Here is a 17,770-nt window from a genome sequence, read left to right on the forward strand (position 1 = left end):
ATAATGATCCTAAAGGTCGCTAGAGTACCATATCATTATGTCCAACAATAATTTATCAACTGTCAGCAGTGGGTCATCCTTGAAATACCACTTATCCTCGCAGCTCGTCGACGCTCTTCTCAACGTCCTCCACTTCTCCCACCAGCCTTTGGGGGCATCACGGAACGAAAATGATTCCACCCATGTTCATCCTCGTATGCGTGCCTTCCAACGGACATCTGGCGATTATCCATCGTTTGGCGTGTCAATGAAGCCTCAACACGTACTATTTATGATTCAAATAGTCTAAGCACTCGTTTTGTTTTGGTTTCACGGGCAATAGGCAGTCATGTTTAAATATACAACCAACCGTCTTCCCAACTTGTATAAATAAATATTCACCCATTACGCACACAGATGTTTACGAAGGCCCCACAACGATTGGTTTCACCTTTTGAAGCTTCGAAATAGTATCGTCGGATAAGTCTAGATGAGCCTTCACGACGGCCGGAGGAGTCAATGCTAGCCACTAATATGAAATATCGTTAGATGAAGATATGAAGAGAAACGAATGGAACTCGCCTGATTAAGACTGATATCTTCGAAACGATCTTGGGAGATCGGGAGAGCATAAGATTCGTGCAAGGCTAGGGAACGACAAAGATCCTTACCTGACTTGAATATTTCGAGGAACTTCATGGTCGAGTTGCCGATATTCTCAACATAGTGACCTATCCGAGGATGTCATTAGTAGATGATACTTGAAATTAACTTCGCCAGCATACCCATAGCGGTAGGAACATAACCTTAATCAGCACTTTCATTTAGCGCCTACAAACGTACGTGTATCTCACTCAAAGCGCCACGTACCGACATCGCCAGGTTGATAGTTGTACGTCCTTGCAGTGCCTTGTGACGCAAAGATCGTAACCCTAGCTTCGCCCTCGCTGGAAAATGAAGACATCAGGATGAATCAAAAAAATAAATCCTAAATCTGGACTGACAGGAAGAAGCTCCATTCATCCATGGTCGGGTGCCAATGAAGCTCCCTAAATTACCCACAGAGTATCAGAAAGATTATGTCATGGACGAACACAACCGAAGTCACCTAATCGCGCCAGGTTCCACAGTAACTTCTGCCATAGCGATCGTTGTTGACACAGTGAACGTCGTAGAATCCACGATTTTCACAGAACCGCCGGACGTCACGGTAGCGTTGGCCGTAGACAAGGCGAACGAATAAGGGTTAGGGACTGTTCCTTGAGGACTAACCGGACCGGAGTCGTCAGGGCCGGGGAGCGCTGTATGAAGAAGATGCGGTCAGTGATCAAGGGTCATGGGCTCCATAAATGACGATGCCACGGACTGCTTGGAAAGATGTACAGCTCTTCTTTTGGGATATGAGCGAAAGCGGAGCTATCGACCTGGAAATTCCTCTCGATGACTGGAAGATGGGGGAGTCAGAGGCATATACAAGGTAGAGCAGGAGGAAGCGATGACCTTCCATGGGAACATGGGCAAGCCAGTCTGTCAACTGTAAAACCGCTCAATCAAGACGTGATCCGATGGAAAAGATGCCATTCCACAAACCAGGAATGTAGAATCTTCACTAAAGTCTCCGTTATCGAAAACCTATGCCGTAGATGGGAGTCTGAGTCAAAGCTTGCTTTGGAATCAAATTGGATAAAGAAATGCACCAGAAGAAACTCTGACCCGTCGGGATCTTCATCCGTTGCTTGTAGGGAGTGAGGAATACCAGGAGGGAAGTACCACAAGTCTCCAGTGCCCTGGTGAACAATCAATGACGCGAATCATACGTACGTTCGTCTTGATATGGCTTACTACAGTGGCTAGATAGTTGCGACCCTCATTGTCAACTGCCGAGACTTGAGTAGAGCCCTTCACCAAGGAGATTAGAAATTTAATCACACTGATACGAGCCTACATACTTTCAGAACGTAAGCCCACTTCAAATCACGTTAGATATATATATATATATCAAGCATCATGCTAGCAAACACGCACCTCGCCAGTCGTGTGCCAGTGCAATTCACTAAGAGTTTCTACTGATACGCATCCCGGCTGCATCGACGCGTAATCACTCACCGAATAGCCCCCGGTTCCAACCGCATGTTGACGCCAGCCATTTCTAACGAAAAGAATATCAGATCCGCAGTTTAGTACGTTAGGGCTCACAGGGACAACTTACCAGTCGCCAGCGGCATCACACCGACTGTCACGAGTAGTCAGTCATTAGCAAGTGGAGACGCGTTTATTTAGAAAAAAAAGAGCTCACTATTCTCCTGACGCGCCCAACCACCTGTCTGTAGTCGGTTGTGACTAAATGACATGGGCCATTTTGCGTTCATCCTAGGAACAAGGGTAGTAGGGTAATCACACGATAAGATCATAGCGCAGCTCACATAGTGCCCGAATCGGTGGTCGGAGGTGCCATTAGATCAGGATTCTCCAAATCAATGGGTATGTTATCGGGACCTATGACCGAAGCTCCCAGAGTACCGCGTTCGGGTGTGACAATAGATGTGTCACTGTCTTCGTTCCAGAGCACTTCGTTGGGGTCCGTAGTGACGTAATCGACCGTTGCAGTAGACGAAGCTGCAGACACAGTGGAGCTCGCAGCTACCGTCGCATCGCTGGCAACTGTACCGCTCGCGGATGCGGGGGCGCAGTTGACGAGCTTGACGAGCACCAGGAGCAATACCAATGGGAAAGTTTTGAACATCTTAGACTGTGTGGGAGAACTCGACTGGGGTTGGAACGTCGAGATGAAGACTCCAAACATTGGCTGTCGGTCTTAAGGGTTTGCGAATGCCGTCCAACGGGGGTAATCGTTCGGGTGAGAGTTGAGCCTATATGGAATGATTAGTGGGATTATTTCGCGTCAGAAAGGTCACAGACATCGGGTCGCTGAATACAATAAAGCTATCGTGCCCACCTTGACTGCCGTTTCGAGGACTGACACACGCGGTGAGTCGCCTGGAAGGGAAAATACGGAGAAAAGATGTAAACTTCTGGTCGGGTGACGACGTGAGTACAGAGGGATTGAGGCTAACGAATTCATCCGTGGAAGCGTACAAAACGGAGACTCTGCAGGGAAGACACGGGCGGAGTAAAATTGAGCATTTTCAATGCTCGATTGACTGGACAACAATCTTTGTGCATCAAACGTTGGGTCAGAAGTCATCAAAAGTCAATCAGAAAACCCACGACTATCCGTTTTAAAAAGTTTAGTTGTACCTGAAAGCCGTAATGAATCGCTAACATTGACGAATACAGTCTTCAGTTGAAGGCTGTTGACTTGGAGTCCTCGGGGACCTTTAGTTGTAAATTTAGCCAGAACATCCAGGCCCGACCTTTGAGGCAAGACGTACCTCACCATCTGTCATATACCATGCTATCCCTGACGTTGGATGATACTTAAACTGGATACATACTCCTTAGAGAACTGGCTGGTGGAGCAGAAAAAAAGGTCACTGCGCAGTGTCGGAGTTGTAGGGGCGCGAGATACATGTGGACGTTCATTATCTTTCCAGTAAGAATAGGTGTGAACGTCACAGTGTACCTATAAATAGAACAAACGGCCGATAAAGCAGAATCCTTCAGTTCAAGACCTTGGCTAATGACCATTAGGGAGGCATACTTTTTGTCAGGCTCGTACATGTCACTGAACGCATTGACTCACCGAACTGAAACCGACATCATAGTCTCTGGAGTCGTTCACACTTGCCCTGTAGGTAATTATTATAGTTTTTGCTGCGCAGGGTCGCAAGGGTGAAGTTCGGAAGATCTATTTATATAACAGAGATGAAACAACGGAAGAATTTATTAGCAATATACGCACCCAATGGCACCAATAGCGAATGCCTCATGACTAAAGCATGAGGCTTTTAGTCTTTTCCTATACCGCTTTTGGGCTTCTTCACCCTTATGCACATGGGACCGTGGCTTCCGACGCGCAGAACCAGTCAAGAATCCTCAATTGAGGCGCACGATATCAATTCGTGCGACATCATCGCGTCATAGTGGAGGGGAAACGTTTACCGAAGCTCTCACTCCAGAATGGCACTTCTTTCCTCCCTCGGACTCGGGAGTTCACGTCACGAGGCCTTAACCTAACTGGAGTTGTGGGGAGTGGCACTGATGAGCCCAACTAACGCCCTGCATCAGCGACCACCGGAAATTGAGAGACCTGAAAGTGTAAAGTGTAGCAATTGATAGAACGACATGATAATATACCTTGTCAGGGTTCAAAGAATGTCATATGCGTGGACAGTCCCAGAAACTAAGGTTTAGAAAATAAGTCATGAGTGCATGAATGTTTAGGTTATCAAGTTGGAAGCAGTAGGCAAGCAACCTGAGCCCTTTGGAAAGCAAAGCGGACGACTAGCCCGCACCGCACCATCTCCCGGTCGGCGGCAGCGACAATTACCCACTTGACTAACGTCATTTTCTTATCAGTACAGTAAATTATCCTTCACGCTTACTTTCACGGGCCTTACTGAAAGTCTTTAGTCGTATTTTTTTGAATGGCTGGCAACGACTCTCCCCAAGAAGGACTATCTGGACACTCCTTTCGGGCAGCATACGAAAAGGGCGAGAGATAGCCATTTAAGCCCACGAGAAAGATCCGCTGTAACTTGGTCAATTGGTAACAGTAGCGGACAATGAAGCTGAGATAGGGATGCAGCGAAAATATGGCAAATATGAGCTAATTATGCTTCAAGGTCGTACACAATTACACCTTGGCCACTGTTTTGACAGCAAGATGTCTGTTATGCATCCAGCCTATGATGAATCTGATGATCCCCGTTCTCACCCTTTAGCTCACTGGCCCATTCTAACCTTTCATGGAATACCCATGCCAGATCATTACATCTCCACGAACACATTGAGAGCACATATCGTATTAATAGATCCGCTTACCATACCTTCTCGTCACCAGGTTACATACGAAACAACGAACTGAACGTAAGCAGTATTTTCAGCCAGTCCCTTTATCATGCCATGGAATCCAAAACATTTCCGGCTCCCGACAGCATATGACGAGAAGGGCGATCTCCTGCGGCCAGACAGCGATCAGATTCCTTACCAGCCGGTGCCCGCAGAAAATTCTCACGTTGACACGAGATGAAAAACCGACAGCCCGATGGGATCTGGAGGGTCGTGGGGGTTCTCCTTCAGCACTTCCCCCACACGCCAAAGTCATTTCTGATGGAAAAGAAGGAATCCTGAGTGTCTTCACACCCTCTCTATTCATTCTTTTATCACTTCTTGAGCTGCGCCATTGTGCCGAAAGATTTTGGCATTGGACATGCGGAACGACAGTGGAGGATCTACCCGTTGCAGCGGAATTCTGTCCCGCGTGCACATTCTCGGGACGCAGATTTCAGGGGGTGATCCAAAAGAAGGTAATGGAAGAGTATAATTGGGCGCGTGGGCTGCTGATTGCCTGTAGTTTTCCTGTATACCTGTCCTGCATCGGCACTGACGATGAAAGAAATAGAGAAGAAACATACCATCTGGTGTTAAATGCACTCCCAACTGAACGTGTTCGAAGATGTCTCACAATCTTCTGTTAGGTCTTCATACTCTATGTAAATGATTTGTTCGCTTGCAAAAACGTTTCCGAGTGACTCGGGTAGAACGTCTTAGGACTCCTGCCACGTTTACCGGAATTTTGTTTGTACCAGTATTTCTCTCCGGTTTCACTACATATGCAGGGTGAGCAATCAAAAGTGGTAGTCTATCCATGAATTTGTACACCCACGTGAATCTCAGTCAGTTAATTGCGGCGCTTCGATTTGACTCTGAGGATAAATTGATCCTCAGGGGCACGGGTAATCAAGGAACAATGAGAGGATGTTAAGTATGCGCACCGAACAGTTCAATTCCCACTGAATTTACTTTTTACTTCAGTAAACGTTTGAATGTTGGTTGTATACAAGTTCCTCCATCGAAGATTACTGTCTTTTCGATTTTTGTAATGCTAAATTGAGAATAAGACTTGAAACAGACGGCTCTGGCTCTCGGTGTACCTTTTAAATCTCGGCTATGCCCGTTCGGACATGGAATCTTACGGCTAGTTTCGGAGTGGTCGAGCCTGGATCATTCTTGCAACATCGATTACCTTGTCATGAGGAGATCAGAGTTGTGAAGTCCTTCTCGAGCTACAGATTTCCCCGCCGTTTGGACCAACGTTACCTTCACATAGGCTTTATCTTGGCACTCCACGTATTGATCAATTGAACAACTTACTAATGACTTCCGGCACTCCGAATTTGGATCATTGCAGTGCAACTGTCGCGCGACACGCGTCGAGGACCCACAGCCCTACAGATGCTGTTATCCATTGTCCATGGGCAAGGTTTGCTCCCTTCCCTTTCGATAATAAGAAAAATCTTTACTTTCAAAGTCTGAAGACTGGTTTTCTCTGTGCTACGGGATCTACGTCTCAAGATGAATGTTCATAACCCCAATGGTCACAATCACAGCTGCTCGGTGTCAATCTTAAATGGAATGAACGCGAGTCAGGTAGAAGTCCACGTTTTTCCCACCTGTAGTATGATCACCAATGGGAGAAGACGTACTGCGGGATGATTAGCGCCTGGCTTGATTCTTTGTGCTGGCTATAGCATTGCCTCGTTCCTTGCTTCGTACTCTCATGGACACTCTCAGGCAGTCTATCCTTCCCCAGCTCTGCGCTGATATACGTATTCTGCATTTCTCTCGCCGACACGCCGCAAGTGCTGCTGAAGTCCTGTTGAACGAAAATTACCTGGGTATATCCATCGTCCAAGCTCAGGGAGGGGGTGATATAGAGTATCTTGCCATCGCAACGACTCAGGCAGTCGCCGTTATCTCACTCTCAGATAATCACCAAACTTTCCCCAAGGACGAAGCTCTTCGTACGTTGCTGTCCGCCAAGCAGCCTATACTCGCTGGCTTCAATATGCCACAGCTTTCGATCCGCCTCTATTGTCATTTGAACTATCATGTTCACGCTATCGACTTATCTACCTTTCGCTCGAAAACCCCTCGCAATCCGTATTATCCCTCCAAGCTCCTCTGTGAGACGATGGCGACATCATTTGATAGTTTTGCGGTCGACAGTCTTTGGAACGACAGATTGAACGAGGCTGAGTATGAAAGGATTAGGAAAGTTTGCCTTCGGGCATGGATTTCTGCTATGTAAGTTTTCCCCATATTCTTCCATGTTGCAGATCAACTGATACGTAAAACATAGCATCATCAAAAAGAACATGAATGCCGTACATCTAATCAAGCCTGTCGAGACTCGATGGCTGAAGAGAGAAGTGAGCCATCCTTTCCCATCAATAAGGTTCATCGTACTTATCTCGATATAAGGTTATCGTATGCCTAAGTCGCCTGCTGTGCGAGGCCGATATCCTACAGCGAGCTAAACCAACGGAGATCACCAACGACTTCTCCGAAGCGAAGATGGATAGCACTGGCAGACTACAAGTGCAAAACTCTCGTTTCAATACCCGAATACGCCCAAGTAGACAGGTACGCATTTCCATGTCCGAAATTCATTCGAATTTATAACATTATCACAAAAGCTTGCCGTAGTTTTGACGACCTCAGATGGTAACGAATTCCGAGGATCGCCAAAGAAATCTCATGGGAGACAAACCGAAATCATGGTCCCTCACCGCTTCTATGGTACGGTGACAAATGTCAAAGTCATTGGCAGAGAGGGAGCAACGAATACCGAGAAGGCTCGCGATGAGCTTCTGCTTCGTGCTTTACAGGGCGAGTGTCATCTCAGGCATTCTAAATTCGTCAGAATGCTTTGGTTTCCAAGCAAGGATGACGAGGAAGATCTCTTAGCCGAAACTCCTATCGTACCCATAATGGCTAGGAAACTGAACGAATCGCAGAACAAGGTAGTTTCAGCCATGGTGTCGTACCAGCCGCTCGTCATAGTCCATGGTGAGGTGCATTCTATCGATGTCACATGAAGCTGATGTAAATACCTTACCAGGCCCACCTGGAACTGGTAAAACATCGACCATCTCTGCGGCAGCTGAAATCTGGGGTCGGACGAAATCACCAACATGGATTGTAGCTCATTCGAATGTCGCTGTGAAGAATATTGCAGAGAAATTGGCATCGTCCGACGTAGATTTCAAGATCATCGTTTCCAAAGAGTTTTACGTCGAATGGTGAGCAAAGGCTACATATTGTTTTGTTATATGTCGTTGCTGATTTCCCGTTGTACAGGCATGAACATCTTTACACCAAAATCGAGGAGAGGTTGTTTCGTGGAGACGAGATTCCAAAGAATCCGGTAGACCTAGGAAGGATCATCGGCGCATCTCACATCATCCTGTCGACACTGAGCATGCTCTCGAATCCGGCACTGGACGAAAACAGGATATTCGACCTTGTGCCTCCGAGGAGTCTTGTTATCGATGAAGCTTCTCAGATTAATGTCTTTGAGTACATGGTCGGTGGCTTTTCATCTCATAACATGGATTCAAAAGTAACTAGACTCCATTGCAGAACACGTTCTTTAAATTTCGAAACGTGACGACCAAAGTCTGCTTCTTTGGAGATCCAAAACAACGTTAGTTCCTATTGAATATCTTTGTATCGATATGTATCTCATGTGTATTGTTTTACAGTGCCGCCATATGGGAAAGACAAGGCTCCATCGATGCAGTGCATCTTCGACATCGATCATCTAAAGGATATATCGCACTTTTTGAACATTCAGTGTGAGTCTTTACGGTGGTTCCGGAACCAGGTAGCTCATCTCCCCTCAGACCGCATGCCTCATCCGCTTGGCGAATTCATTTCACGAGAAGTCTACAATAATCAACTTCTTTCCGAGCATGCGATAAAAGACGCGTCCTGTATTGCCTTTATTGACACTAAAATCGGAATGGAGGAAAAGTCCGGTTTCAGCTGGCGAGTGAGTCATTTGCCTAATCAACTCACAGCATTTCATTCACATCTTGTTTTAGAATAACTTGGAAATCCGTACGGTCGTTCATTTGGTCAAGCTATATTACAAAGACCATAATTTTTGCATTATTACACCGTACGATGCCCAAAGAGCTGCCATAGAGAGAGAACTGAAGAACCTTAACCTTCCATGGGAGAGAGTTTTCAATGTCGATAGCTTTCAAGGTAATTGGCCATTACGGCGAGCATATGAACTCCAAACTCATGTTTTATGCACAGGAAACGAAGCAGATATCGTCCTGGTCTCTGTTGTCCGATGCAAGGAGCCCGGGTTCCTACGCTCTGACCAGCGAATGAACGTCATGCTCACACGATGTCGTCGAGGTCTCGTTATCATCACGAGCCGCAGTTTCCTCTCGGGCCCTGGCCAATCGACTCTTGTTGGTAAACTAGCTCGTGGTAGAAACTGGACAGAATGGACCGCTGTCGCAGAACAGCAAGTAGACCTTCCCGACGCCAAGGGGAAATACGCACCTCTTCGTCTCTCTCCTGCAAAGCTTCAGTTGGATGGGAGGCGTCGTAATTTCGATGTCAAAACGCTCTTTCAGCGTCAAAACCAAAGTTCCGAGATTTCTCCTACAGGAACTCGCACTCTCTCAGCCGTTGGCTCATGTACCTCACAATATTCTAAGATATTGCCACTTCCCTCGAGCAGTGGAGCTAGCGCAGGAGGCCGAATATGGAGTCCAGGTTCTGCTCCGGTATCACTTTATACGAAGGTTCTGCCCAGTTCTGTGTCGTCGAGTGTTTCGTCACCGCGACGAACGATGGGAGTGACAGTGTCATCAGTTCAGACATCTGGAGGAGATTGGTCCATTGCTGTGGGTCGGAAGAAAAAGGTTCAGGTTGGTGGTAGTGGAGTGGTCATGCCGAAGACATCTGGGAATAGATTTGCACTTCTGGCGGTACAAGAAAGGTAAGACTGTATTCAATATATCCTGTTTCTCTATCTATTTACAAGTCTCGAGATGTCAGTGAAGTAATAGATGATACAGAGTTAGATACTCGAACAATCATAAGACCCTGGTTCACATAGCATTTTCTTCCTGATACTCTGGCGGCGGTTCCTCTGCATCCAGTTGGCCCAGAGATATCGGTCGTTCATTTCTTCCTTCACCTAATAGCGCATTTGGCGAGCCTGAAGTAGCTCCTCTATCCAGTGATGCTGCCGACTCGGCCTGTAGACTCTGTACATCCACTCTTCTCCCCACCTCACCATTCGTTGCCACACCCGACAACGAAGGTTCTCCTCTATTTGTGACCCCAGGATGTCGAATATATTCCCCTTGGCTTCTCTGCTTCTGCTGTCCTAATATCCATGAAGATGACATATTCTGCGAAACCGTGAATGGCGATAGCGTTGGTGGAGGACTGTCATCTCCAAACAAAGGGGCGCCATGGTTCTTCTTTCGATGCCGCTTATACAAGAAAAGGGCGACCACTATTAATGTAGAAAGAAGAGCTATTCCGCCGATGACACCGCCGGCTATAACTCCGGCCAGGTACTTCTTTGTTGATGACGCCGATGCACTTCCACTTCCACTTGTAGTAGTAGTGTTAGTGCTCGGATTTGACAGTGGCTGATCATCTGTAAACAGTAATGAACTGATCAACGCAGTCAAAGCTGTCGTCTGAGCATCACTGTTGAATGTGGGGACGCTTTGTGGTCCTGTCCAAGGCATTCCATAAACATTGCTCCCATTTGCAGACTGAGCCAGATCGACGACTGCATTATACTGGGTCCGACATCCAGGAATAGTAAGCTAAGGCAGGAGGTATGATTTCTTGAAAGCTGACCTGAACACCAAGGTATTCCTTAACATATTCCCGAAGATCGGACGATATTGTGTTACGCTCATACACCTCTGTCAGGGCACGTACAATGAAGTATCCTCCAGTGCCATTAACTTCATTTCCAAATGACAATGATAAGTTAGTGGAATAAGAATTTTACAGATAAAACATACTAGCAATGACCCCATCTGTTCCCTGCCATACTCCGCTTTCAGACACAGTAGCAATGATAGTGCTGGGCAGTCTAGAAGAAATTTATAAGGCAAATTAGTATTCGAATGATGAGGATCTGGAATGCATACAGGGCTTCGGCCGATGAGCCTTGAGCGATGTCAGCAAGGATTGCAAGTCCTTCAATGAAGATACCAGAATTGTAGGGATAAATGCTGGAATCTACGGCGCAAGATTCATTTGATTGTGAGGAGATAGAGTCGAGTACAATATTAGATGGATTGAGAAGATGGTTCTGTATGAAATTAGCCGACTCTATGGAAGCATTAATATATGTCTGATTGTAGGTTGCTTCTGCTAATAGAGCTGACACGCTTCGCGATAGTCAGGAGAAGCATCTAATTGGAGAAGCGTCAAGCTCACGCAAGAAAGGAGCTTGTAATATCAATTAGCATGAATGGCCAACTTGACAAAAATCAATGACAAACGAACCCTGTTCCTAGACAATCGAGTTCTGGTTGGTTGGAATCCGTGCACTGGTTGAAAAATAAATAATGAAGTGTTAGTGTAGATGATAACATACCCAAAAGGTACCTCCTGCCATAGTAGCTGCGGAGCGTGGACCAGTATTAGTATATGGATCAAATACAACCAACGCCCATTGATGAGACTGACCATTTTGGCAGGACGATGAAATCTGGATCTCCTTTCCATACATAATTCCCGATGCTGCTTGGCTATCGTTGATGGTGTATAGTCTTCCAGAAGTCCACGAAGTCACAGCAAAGCCAAGAAAGTCACTATCTTGATAAGCAGCATATGCACGGGCAGCAGCATATCCGTAGATCCTGCAAGATAAGGATAAGAAATATAGAATTTTTAACCTCTAGATGCTCATTCTATTCACAGTCCATAGTTCATCTATTTGAGTGGAGAATAGTACCATCAGTTGTGAAGACAGAGCGTAAATGAACGGGACTAACACTGACTCAGCTTCGGTAAGTAGTGATTCAGAAGGGATAATGCGAACGTACTGACAACTCGTTCAAAAAGCCAGAATTCGCTGACTCTACCAATGAAAAGTACTGCTTCAGCGTGTCTTTGTACTTTGTCTGGTTCGTCAGTCTATCGAACTCGGCCATGTGCGCATAAAGCATGCCAGGGGTTCCATATGCAGAATCTGTGTGCGACACAATGGGTTTTGAAAATGAAGGAAATGAGAGTGAGAAGAAGGAAACATACCACTAAACATTCCGTTCGGCTGAAGGTTGCTAAGCGCTTTTTCAAGAGCAGCGCTGGCAATACTGATACGTTCATCCCTGGAGGTTGTTATATTGGGCTTCTGATTAAAATGTTAGCAGTTGCTGCCAATGTCAGATAGCGCAGTCGGTACTCACTCTCCAGGAAGTAGAAGGTTTTAGGTCCGGCGCGGCCGCTGAGGCCCAACCAAGAGCAACCAGTGTCCAGATAAAAGATAGCCGCATCTTTACTCCAGGGAAAGATAGTAGATAGACACTCAGGCTCTGAGATTTCAAAGTAGTTATGAAGGTTAAGAGAAAGACGGGGAAGTTGGCATAGAGAACGAAATAGCGGCGGTCCCCTTCGAGACCTTGACAAATATCAGCATTTAATCCACAAATAGGACTGGGCTATACAGCGTCATGTGAATGAATGAATGAATGCATTGACGCTAGAGCAGCCTAACAATGATCACTTGGTAGGTATATCGATTCGAAAGCCATTAAATGGTGCCGTCACAGATGGTTACGGAAAGAGGAGGGGAGCGAGTAGCAGCATAGAGTTCCGGAGTTCTATCCGAAGGCGGGAGAGATACTGAAGATAATATATAGTTGATAGGCGCTTATATATATATACTTATGTAAAAGTCATCAATGTTGATGTGATGGATGACGGACTATTACCTGTGACAGACCGTCCAAAAGATGAATATCAGTCACAAGGACCAAAGTTCCAAGTGAGATTTAGATGTCTGGGAAGAAATCATGATACGAATTGAAAACATCGTAGAGACAGAGCAACCTGAACCGTCCAGAGTTTCATCCTCGGTCTACTCGGCATCACCGTTCAAGATCTTCCCGCACTCTGGGCAACCAAAGAGCGCCTTCACACGGAGAATGGAAGACCCTCCAATCTTTCCCGAGAACAATATTTATCGGTATCAGGTTCTTCCTATCTATATGCGATCGTCGTCTCTTTGCCTCCTTACTGTATCGACATTTTTGTAATGCTATAAACATCGTTTGGCCTTCCTCTCATGGTCCCCGCATGAGGACTCTGCTCGGGTCTGTTTTTCAGCCTATCCGGGAACAAGGCACCTCCACGGGTCATTCGCAACGAAGTGGGGATGCGTCGTTATCCATGATTGATGATTCTTCCTCAGGATACGTGCCGGTTCCCGGTGGTGAAGTTTTTTTTTCGCGGGAAAAGGTGAAGGCCAGCGATTCGACAGGATATTAATTGGGCTCCTGATGGAACATCTTGGAGCATGTGAATCCTTTTTAGACGAATTTCTATATCTGAAACCATGAGAGCGCTGGGGCAGATCCGTGACGACTCGCAGTCCTGATAAGCGTTTATTTTGGGTCGGGTGAAAACTCGTATGAAATCCTGTCCGGCATCTGAAATAGTAAAATCCGTCGGCTTGACCTCTTACGGGAGATCCCGACGGATTTTAACAAAGATTCAGATTATCATCATCATCGCAGTCAAGTTTGTATTTCGGCAGAAATGACTCTCGGCGAGAATGCGATCGTGATCGAATCACACTCCGTCAGACTAGACTACATAGCCCTCATACAATGCTGACTTCGGGTGAATGATGTCATGAGAAGCGTGGTTTGAAGTCTGCTTTCGCCAAGCGCGGTTTACATCCGCTCCATGCTCGAGTCCGAGGCGCTGGCCAAATCGTACAAGGGTTCCAGCCCGGACCCTGACAACCCGATTGTCTGGCACAAGGATGCTCAGTTGGTGTTTAACGAGCGTTACATTGATGCGGATAGGGCGCATTTTTTGGATCCGTTCTTTGTGCCGATGGGACAAAGCCTATCGCCCCTAGACGATGCCGGGCCAACGCGCTACCCGAATGGGGAGGGAGTTGTAACGCTGAGTGCGGATGTGACGAATTCCGCTAATAGCCGGAATTGCTAGGCTAACTCGGATGTATGTTGTTTGTCCTGCACCAGTATTTCATCTGTGTTCGTCGTTGATTCTCGTGAATGCTATCCTGTTCCGTGTGCGTGTGCCCTGCTCACTGCCACCATAGTAAGCTTCAAGAAAGGTGGGGAGGTCGTTGTCACCGTGCAATTCTCGTCTGTGGTTGTACATGGTCGGGTACGATGAAACGAGAGATTTGTACGTCGGATACTGAGGCAGAGGGATTTGGTTCTTCAGCGCGAGACGCCAACGCAGAGATGACGACAACGTCCCCCCGATATGGACATGCAGCTCGACTTTGGGTGGATGGGACACGAATGTTGAGATAGAGGTGTCCATATCGCAGTGCGCCGAGGCAGTGGTGTCTAGGCGAGAGTTTTGTGAAGCACATATGGTGCAAACGCTCGAAACAGCAGACCCCCGGCAATAAAACTGCGGACCGAGAGCTCTGATCCGCGGCATGTTCCGCCTTCTTCACTGTTGTTTTCGTTTTGAAGCTTACATATCCTTAGGGTTTCGACTCTCAAACCCACCTTGTCTACGGTAGTCCACTTTACTCAACGTTGACGACTTGAACTGGCCCTATCAGTTTCTACATGCGCCGCGGGACCATGCTTCTGAATTCGGTGATCATCCGTCGGAGAAGCTTTTATGATAGCGATAACGACTGTATACAATACTTAACGCCGCCACTTTTAACTCTTCAGAGTGCCTGCTCAATCGATCTTCGCCCTTTTAGCTCCTGCCATGGCCGACGCCGCCTCAATCAAGTCTAAATCTGACGTCGAGTCCAATGTCTCTATCGACGCCGATCTGGCACGAAAGGTGCTACGGAAAATCGACTGGAGATTCTTGCCGATCATGTTCATCACGTAGAATTTCAACTTCATTGACAAGACTATTCTTTCCAGTGCGTCTGTGTTCGGGCTCAAGACTGATACGGTACGCTGTTTCTTGTCTTTTCTGAAGGGCTATCACAGAAAAAAGAGTAGCATCTAGTGGGCCAACAATACAGCTGGGTATCCAGCGTCTTCTATTTTGGCTATCTCGGCTGGGCCTATCCTACGACGTATCTAATACAACGACTCCCTGTCGGTAAATACGTCTCGATCAACACCATAATATGGGGTACCCTAGTCGCGCTCACCGCTTCGTGCAAGACCTTTGGTGGTCTCATTACTGTTCTGTCTCTCCTAGGTGTTGCAGAGGCGACGATCACACCTGCGTTTGTGTACACCACGTCGATGTGGTACACGCGAGATGAGATTCCGGTCAAAACTGGGGCGTGGTTCGCAGGAAACTCGTTCGGGGGCTTGGTGGCTTCGTTGGCAGCCCATGGGATTGGAAAGATCGAAGAACCCTTGTCTCCATGGCAGTGGTTGTTCATCGTAAGTTGTTAATATCGTATACTGCGTTCCTAGTGCTCATTGGCCGTTGTAAGATATTTAGTGTCGCTACAGGCTTGTGGGGAATCATTGTCTTGTTAATTCTCCCAGATTCGATAGAATCGTGTGGGTTTTTGAACGAGGAGGAGGAGAAATGCGCACAGGATAGAGTTGTTGTGGCTGGTACGGGCAAAGCTTCAAAGGAGACGAGCCAGTGGAAGTGCGAGCAGGTCTTTGAGTACTTTTTGGATCCAAAGACTTGGTTCTTCTTCGCAATATCTATATGCACTCAGGTACGCTCATCCTTTTGCTCTGGTGACATTTGCTGATGACTACTTGATAACAGATACCAAACTCCGGTACCCAAAACTTTGATAATCTGGTGCTGGAAGTACGTAATTTTTCCCGTATCCTTAACGCATATTTAACATCGTTTCTCAGGGCTTCGGGTTCACTAACCTCGAGACGACTCTTGTCGCGTTACCTTCGTCTATAATAACTTTTCTGACTATTCTTACAAGGTACAGTGTACATCTTCCATTAGCAACTTTTGCTTTTGCCGAATCCGGTCTATACATATAGTGGCTGGATTGCAGGCCGTGTTCGTAACATCTCCACCTTCTTGATAATTCCCATCGTTATTTGTCCCTTCGTTGGGAGCGCTCTCATATACTCTGATATCAGCAATGGCATCAAGCTCTTCAGCTACTACTATTTCTTTGCTGACTATATCAGTGATGTTGTGCTTGGTCCTCCATTCATATTATTTAACAGTACTAGAAATGATGTAAAGACATATATTACTAAGAGGACAGATCCATATATAGGAGAAACAATACTAATTTAGGATGAACCAAAGATGTGAACATGAGTGTCTCCTTCAACAAGACAATCCTGTCGATCCAACGAGAACTCAGTGTATATTCCTTGATTCTTGATCCTGAAGAAGTTGTGGAATGGTGAATTTTCAGGGACTAGGCTTGCTTGATGCCTGGTCCAATTGAATGTTAGCAATAATAGTCTCAGTTTTAACAGGTGACTATCACTGTCCAATTTGGAAAGGACTATCATATGAAATCCATCCACCTCTTTTAGAAGACAACTATTTCACATGTTCATTGCAGCCTCTGTGATGCACAGCTCCCTTAGATATGGGGCTTTTCCTCTTCTGAATTCCAAAGCTTTAAAGGTATCTCTTGCTGTTGCAGTATCAATAATGAGGACCAGCTTTTGGAGAGCAGGGGATTGCATGAGGATGGGAACAAGGAACAGTTCAGCAGAGACAGATATGGACAGAGTGATAATAGTCAAATTGCACTCTGACCGCTGAAAGAGATTGATCAGAAAGGAGTACTCAACAGCCTTAAAAGTTCCTGGGTGAATAAGACGGTTTTCTGGCAGTACAACATTGAAATGCTGGAGATCAGGGAGAGTGACTGGAACTTTGTTGATATCAAGTATATTTTCTATGGGAAAGACAAGTGCAAGCTGTTTGAGAGAGGTGTGGGTTATATGAGGATTTGTAATTGGTGCAGCAAAATCACAAAGAGATGAATAGTGTTATGGTGAATTCAGTGAGACATTGTGCATGCCATAGCATGTTGTGGGGTTTGATAGAACTGTATGAATGTACATGGAGCTTGCATACCTTGGTCATGTCTATTGGCATATAATATCTTGAAAAGTGACATCTTGGAAAGGCAATGAAGAGAAGAGGTTGTGTGATACTGTGGCATCAATCCATGGTTGAATGGTACCACAGAGGTTGATATGAAGGTTCATCAATTGAATAGCTGGAGACAACTTGGAGGCTAGCCATAGCAGCTCAGACAACTCTTCTGCATTTGTGTGCAGCTCTAAAGTTAACCAACATTCCAGATGGAGGACTCTGCCACTGAGAGCATACATTGTTTCACTGTCCATGTATTTTATGGAGGCATGCATGGGTAAGTCTCTGGAGAGAGAAGCATATTGTTCAAGGAACCCAAGAGGATAGTGGTGGCAGTCTTTAGCAATGCAGATTCTTGTCCATAAGGAGGGACAAGAATGAGAAATGCACCACTGTGTGGAACACACTTGACTGAGGATCCACAGAGCATGATGAGGTTCAGGAACATTGGAAGATGCAAGGTCAAATATTTCAAGTAACAACTCTCGAGGCAAACAACAGATTGGCACCAGGAGGGCCTTGTGTTGGAAATCCTTGGTGTTGTGCAGGGTAGACTCCAGGCTGGTAAGGCCAGAAAGAATGAACT

The 17,770-nt window shown here is 46.2% G+C and overlaps 7 protein-coding genes across 7 annotated transcripts; 5 read left to right on the forward strand and 2 right to left on the reverse strand.

Moving 5' to 3' along the window:
• Positions 1–325: 325 nt before the first annotated feature.
• On the reverse strand, positions 326–2,626 carry BT62DRAFT_956114 (oxalate oxidase). Its single transcript, XM_043188362.1, has 18 exons — positions 2,403–2,626; positions 2,276–2,349; positions 2,189–2,212; positions 2,086–2,128; positions 2,005–2,032; positions 1,930–1,946; positions 1,822–1,879; positions 1,677–1,766; positions 1,570–1,611; positions 1,480–1,513; positions 1,346–1,423; positions 1,088–1,280; positions 984–1,028; positions 850–926; positions 765–785; positions 651–710; positions 562–590; positions 326–508 (listed from the first exon to the last, which is right to left on the reverse strand). Exons 1-18 carry the CDS (start codon positions 2,432–2,434, stop codon positions 401–403), a joined length of 1,053 nt encoding a protein of 350 aa, XP_043034760.1. The 5' UTR covers positions 2,435–2,626; the 3' UTR covers positions 326–400.
• A 2,373-nt stretch (positions 2,627–4,999) lies between these two features.
• BT62DRAFT_923480 (uncharacterized protein) lies at positions 5,000–5,866 on the forward strand (the record flags this gene model as incomplete). Its single annotated transcript, XM_043184521.1, has 4 exons — positions 5,000–5,095; positions 5,297–5,408; positions 5,631–5,721; positions 5,779–5,866. The coding sequence occupies 4 exons, from the start codon at positions 5,000–5,002 to the stop codon at positions 5,864–5,866; spliced, it is 387 nt and encodes a 128-aa protein (XP_043034761.1).
• A 1,502-nt stretch (positions 5,867–7,368) lies between these two features.
• Positions 7,369–8,554, forward strand: BT62DRAFT_908809 (uncharacterized protein; the record flags this gene model as incomplete). Its single annotated transcript, XM_043183722.1, has 4 exons — positions 7,369–7,527; positions 7,581–7,953; positions 8,006–8,186; positions 8,245–8,554. Coding segments are annotated over 4 exons (1,023 nt in total), but the record flags the coding sequence as incomplete, so codon positions are not given.
• Positions 8,555–9,047: 493 nt separating this feature from the next.
• On the forward strand, positions 9,048–9,410 carry BT62DRAFT_849527 (uncharacterized protein; the record flags this gene model as incomplete). Its single annotated transcript, XM_043182468.1, has 2 exons — positions 9,048–9,156; positions 9,211–9,410. Coding segments are annotated over 2 exons (309 nt in total), but the record flags the coding sequence as incomplete, so codon positions are not given.
• A 555-nt stretch (positions 9,411–9,965) lies between these two features.
• Positions 9,966–12,535, reverse strand: BT62DRAFT_547128 (uncharacterized protein). Its single transcript, XM_043181342.1, has 12 exons — positions 12,354–12,535; positions 12,199–12,298; positions 11,991–12,136; positions 11,864–11,877; positions 11,632–11,804; positions 11,540–11,565; positions 11,449–11,492; positions 11,380–11,391; positions 11,088–11,330; positions 10,959–11,029; positions 10,789–10,898; positions 9,966–10,727 (listed from the first exon to the last, which is right to left on the reverse strand). The coding sequence occupies exons 1-12, from the start codon at positions 12,438–12,440 to the stop codon at positions 10,020–10,022; spliced, it is 1,734 nt and encodes a 577-aa protein (XP_043034764.1). The 5' UTR covers positions 12,441–12,535; the 3' UTR covers positions 9,966–10,019.
• Positions 12,536–13,845: 1,310 nt separating this feature from the next.
• On the forward strand, positions 13,846–14,560 carry BT62DRAFT_1080260 (uncharacterized protein; the record flags this gene model as incomplete). The annotated part of the gene is made up of 4 exons (XM_043179568.1): positions 13,846–14,073; positions 14,125–14,209; positions 14,244–14,328; positions 14,386–14,560. Exons 1-4 carry the CDS (start codon positions 13,855–13,857, stop codon positions 14,558–14,560), a joined length of 564 nt encoding a protein of 187 aa, XP_043034765.1. The 5' UTR covers positions 13,846–13,854.
• A 317-nt stretch (positions 14,561–14,877) lies between these two features.
• On the forward strand, positions 14,878–16,200 carry BT62DRAFT_1080261 (MFS general substrate transporter; the record flags this gene model as incomplete). Its single annotated transcript, XM_043179569.1, has 6 exons — positions 14,878–14,955; positions 15,007–15,072; positions 15,123–15,518; positions 15,572–15,808; positions 15,862–15,906; positions 15,957–16,200. 6 exons carry the CDS (start codon positions 14,878–14,880, stop codon positions 16,095–16,097), a joined length of 963 nt encoding a protein of 320 aa, XP_043034766.1. The 3' UTR covers positions 16,098–16,200.
• Positions 16,201–17,770: the final 1,570 nt, after the last annotated feature.

This window comes from Guyanagaster necrorhizus (assembly GCF_019112545.1).
Source record: "Guyanagaster necrorhizus MCA 3950 unplaced genomic scaffold BT62scaffold_40, whole genome shotgun sequence".
Taxonomy (NCBI): Eukaryota; Fungi; Basidiomycota; class Agaricomycetes; order Agaricales; family Physalacriaceae; genus Guyanagaster; species Guyanagaster necrorhizus.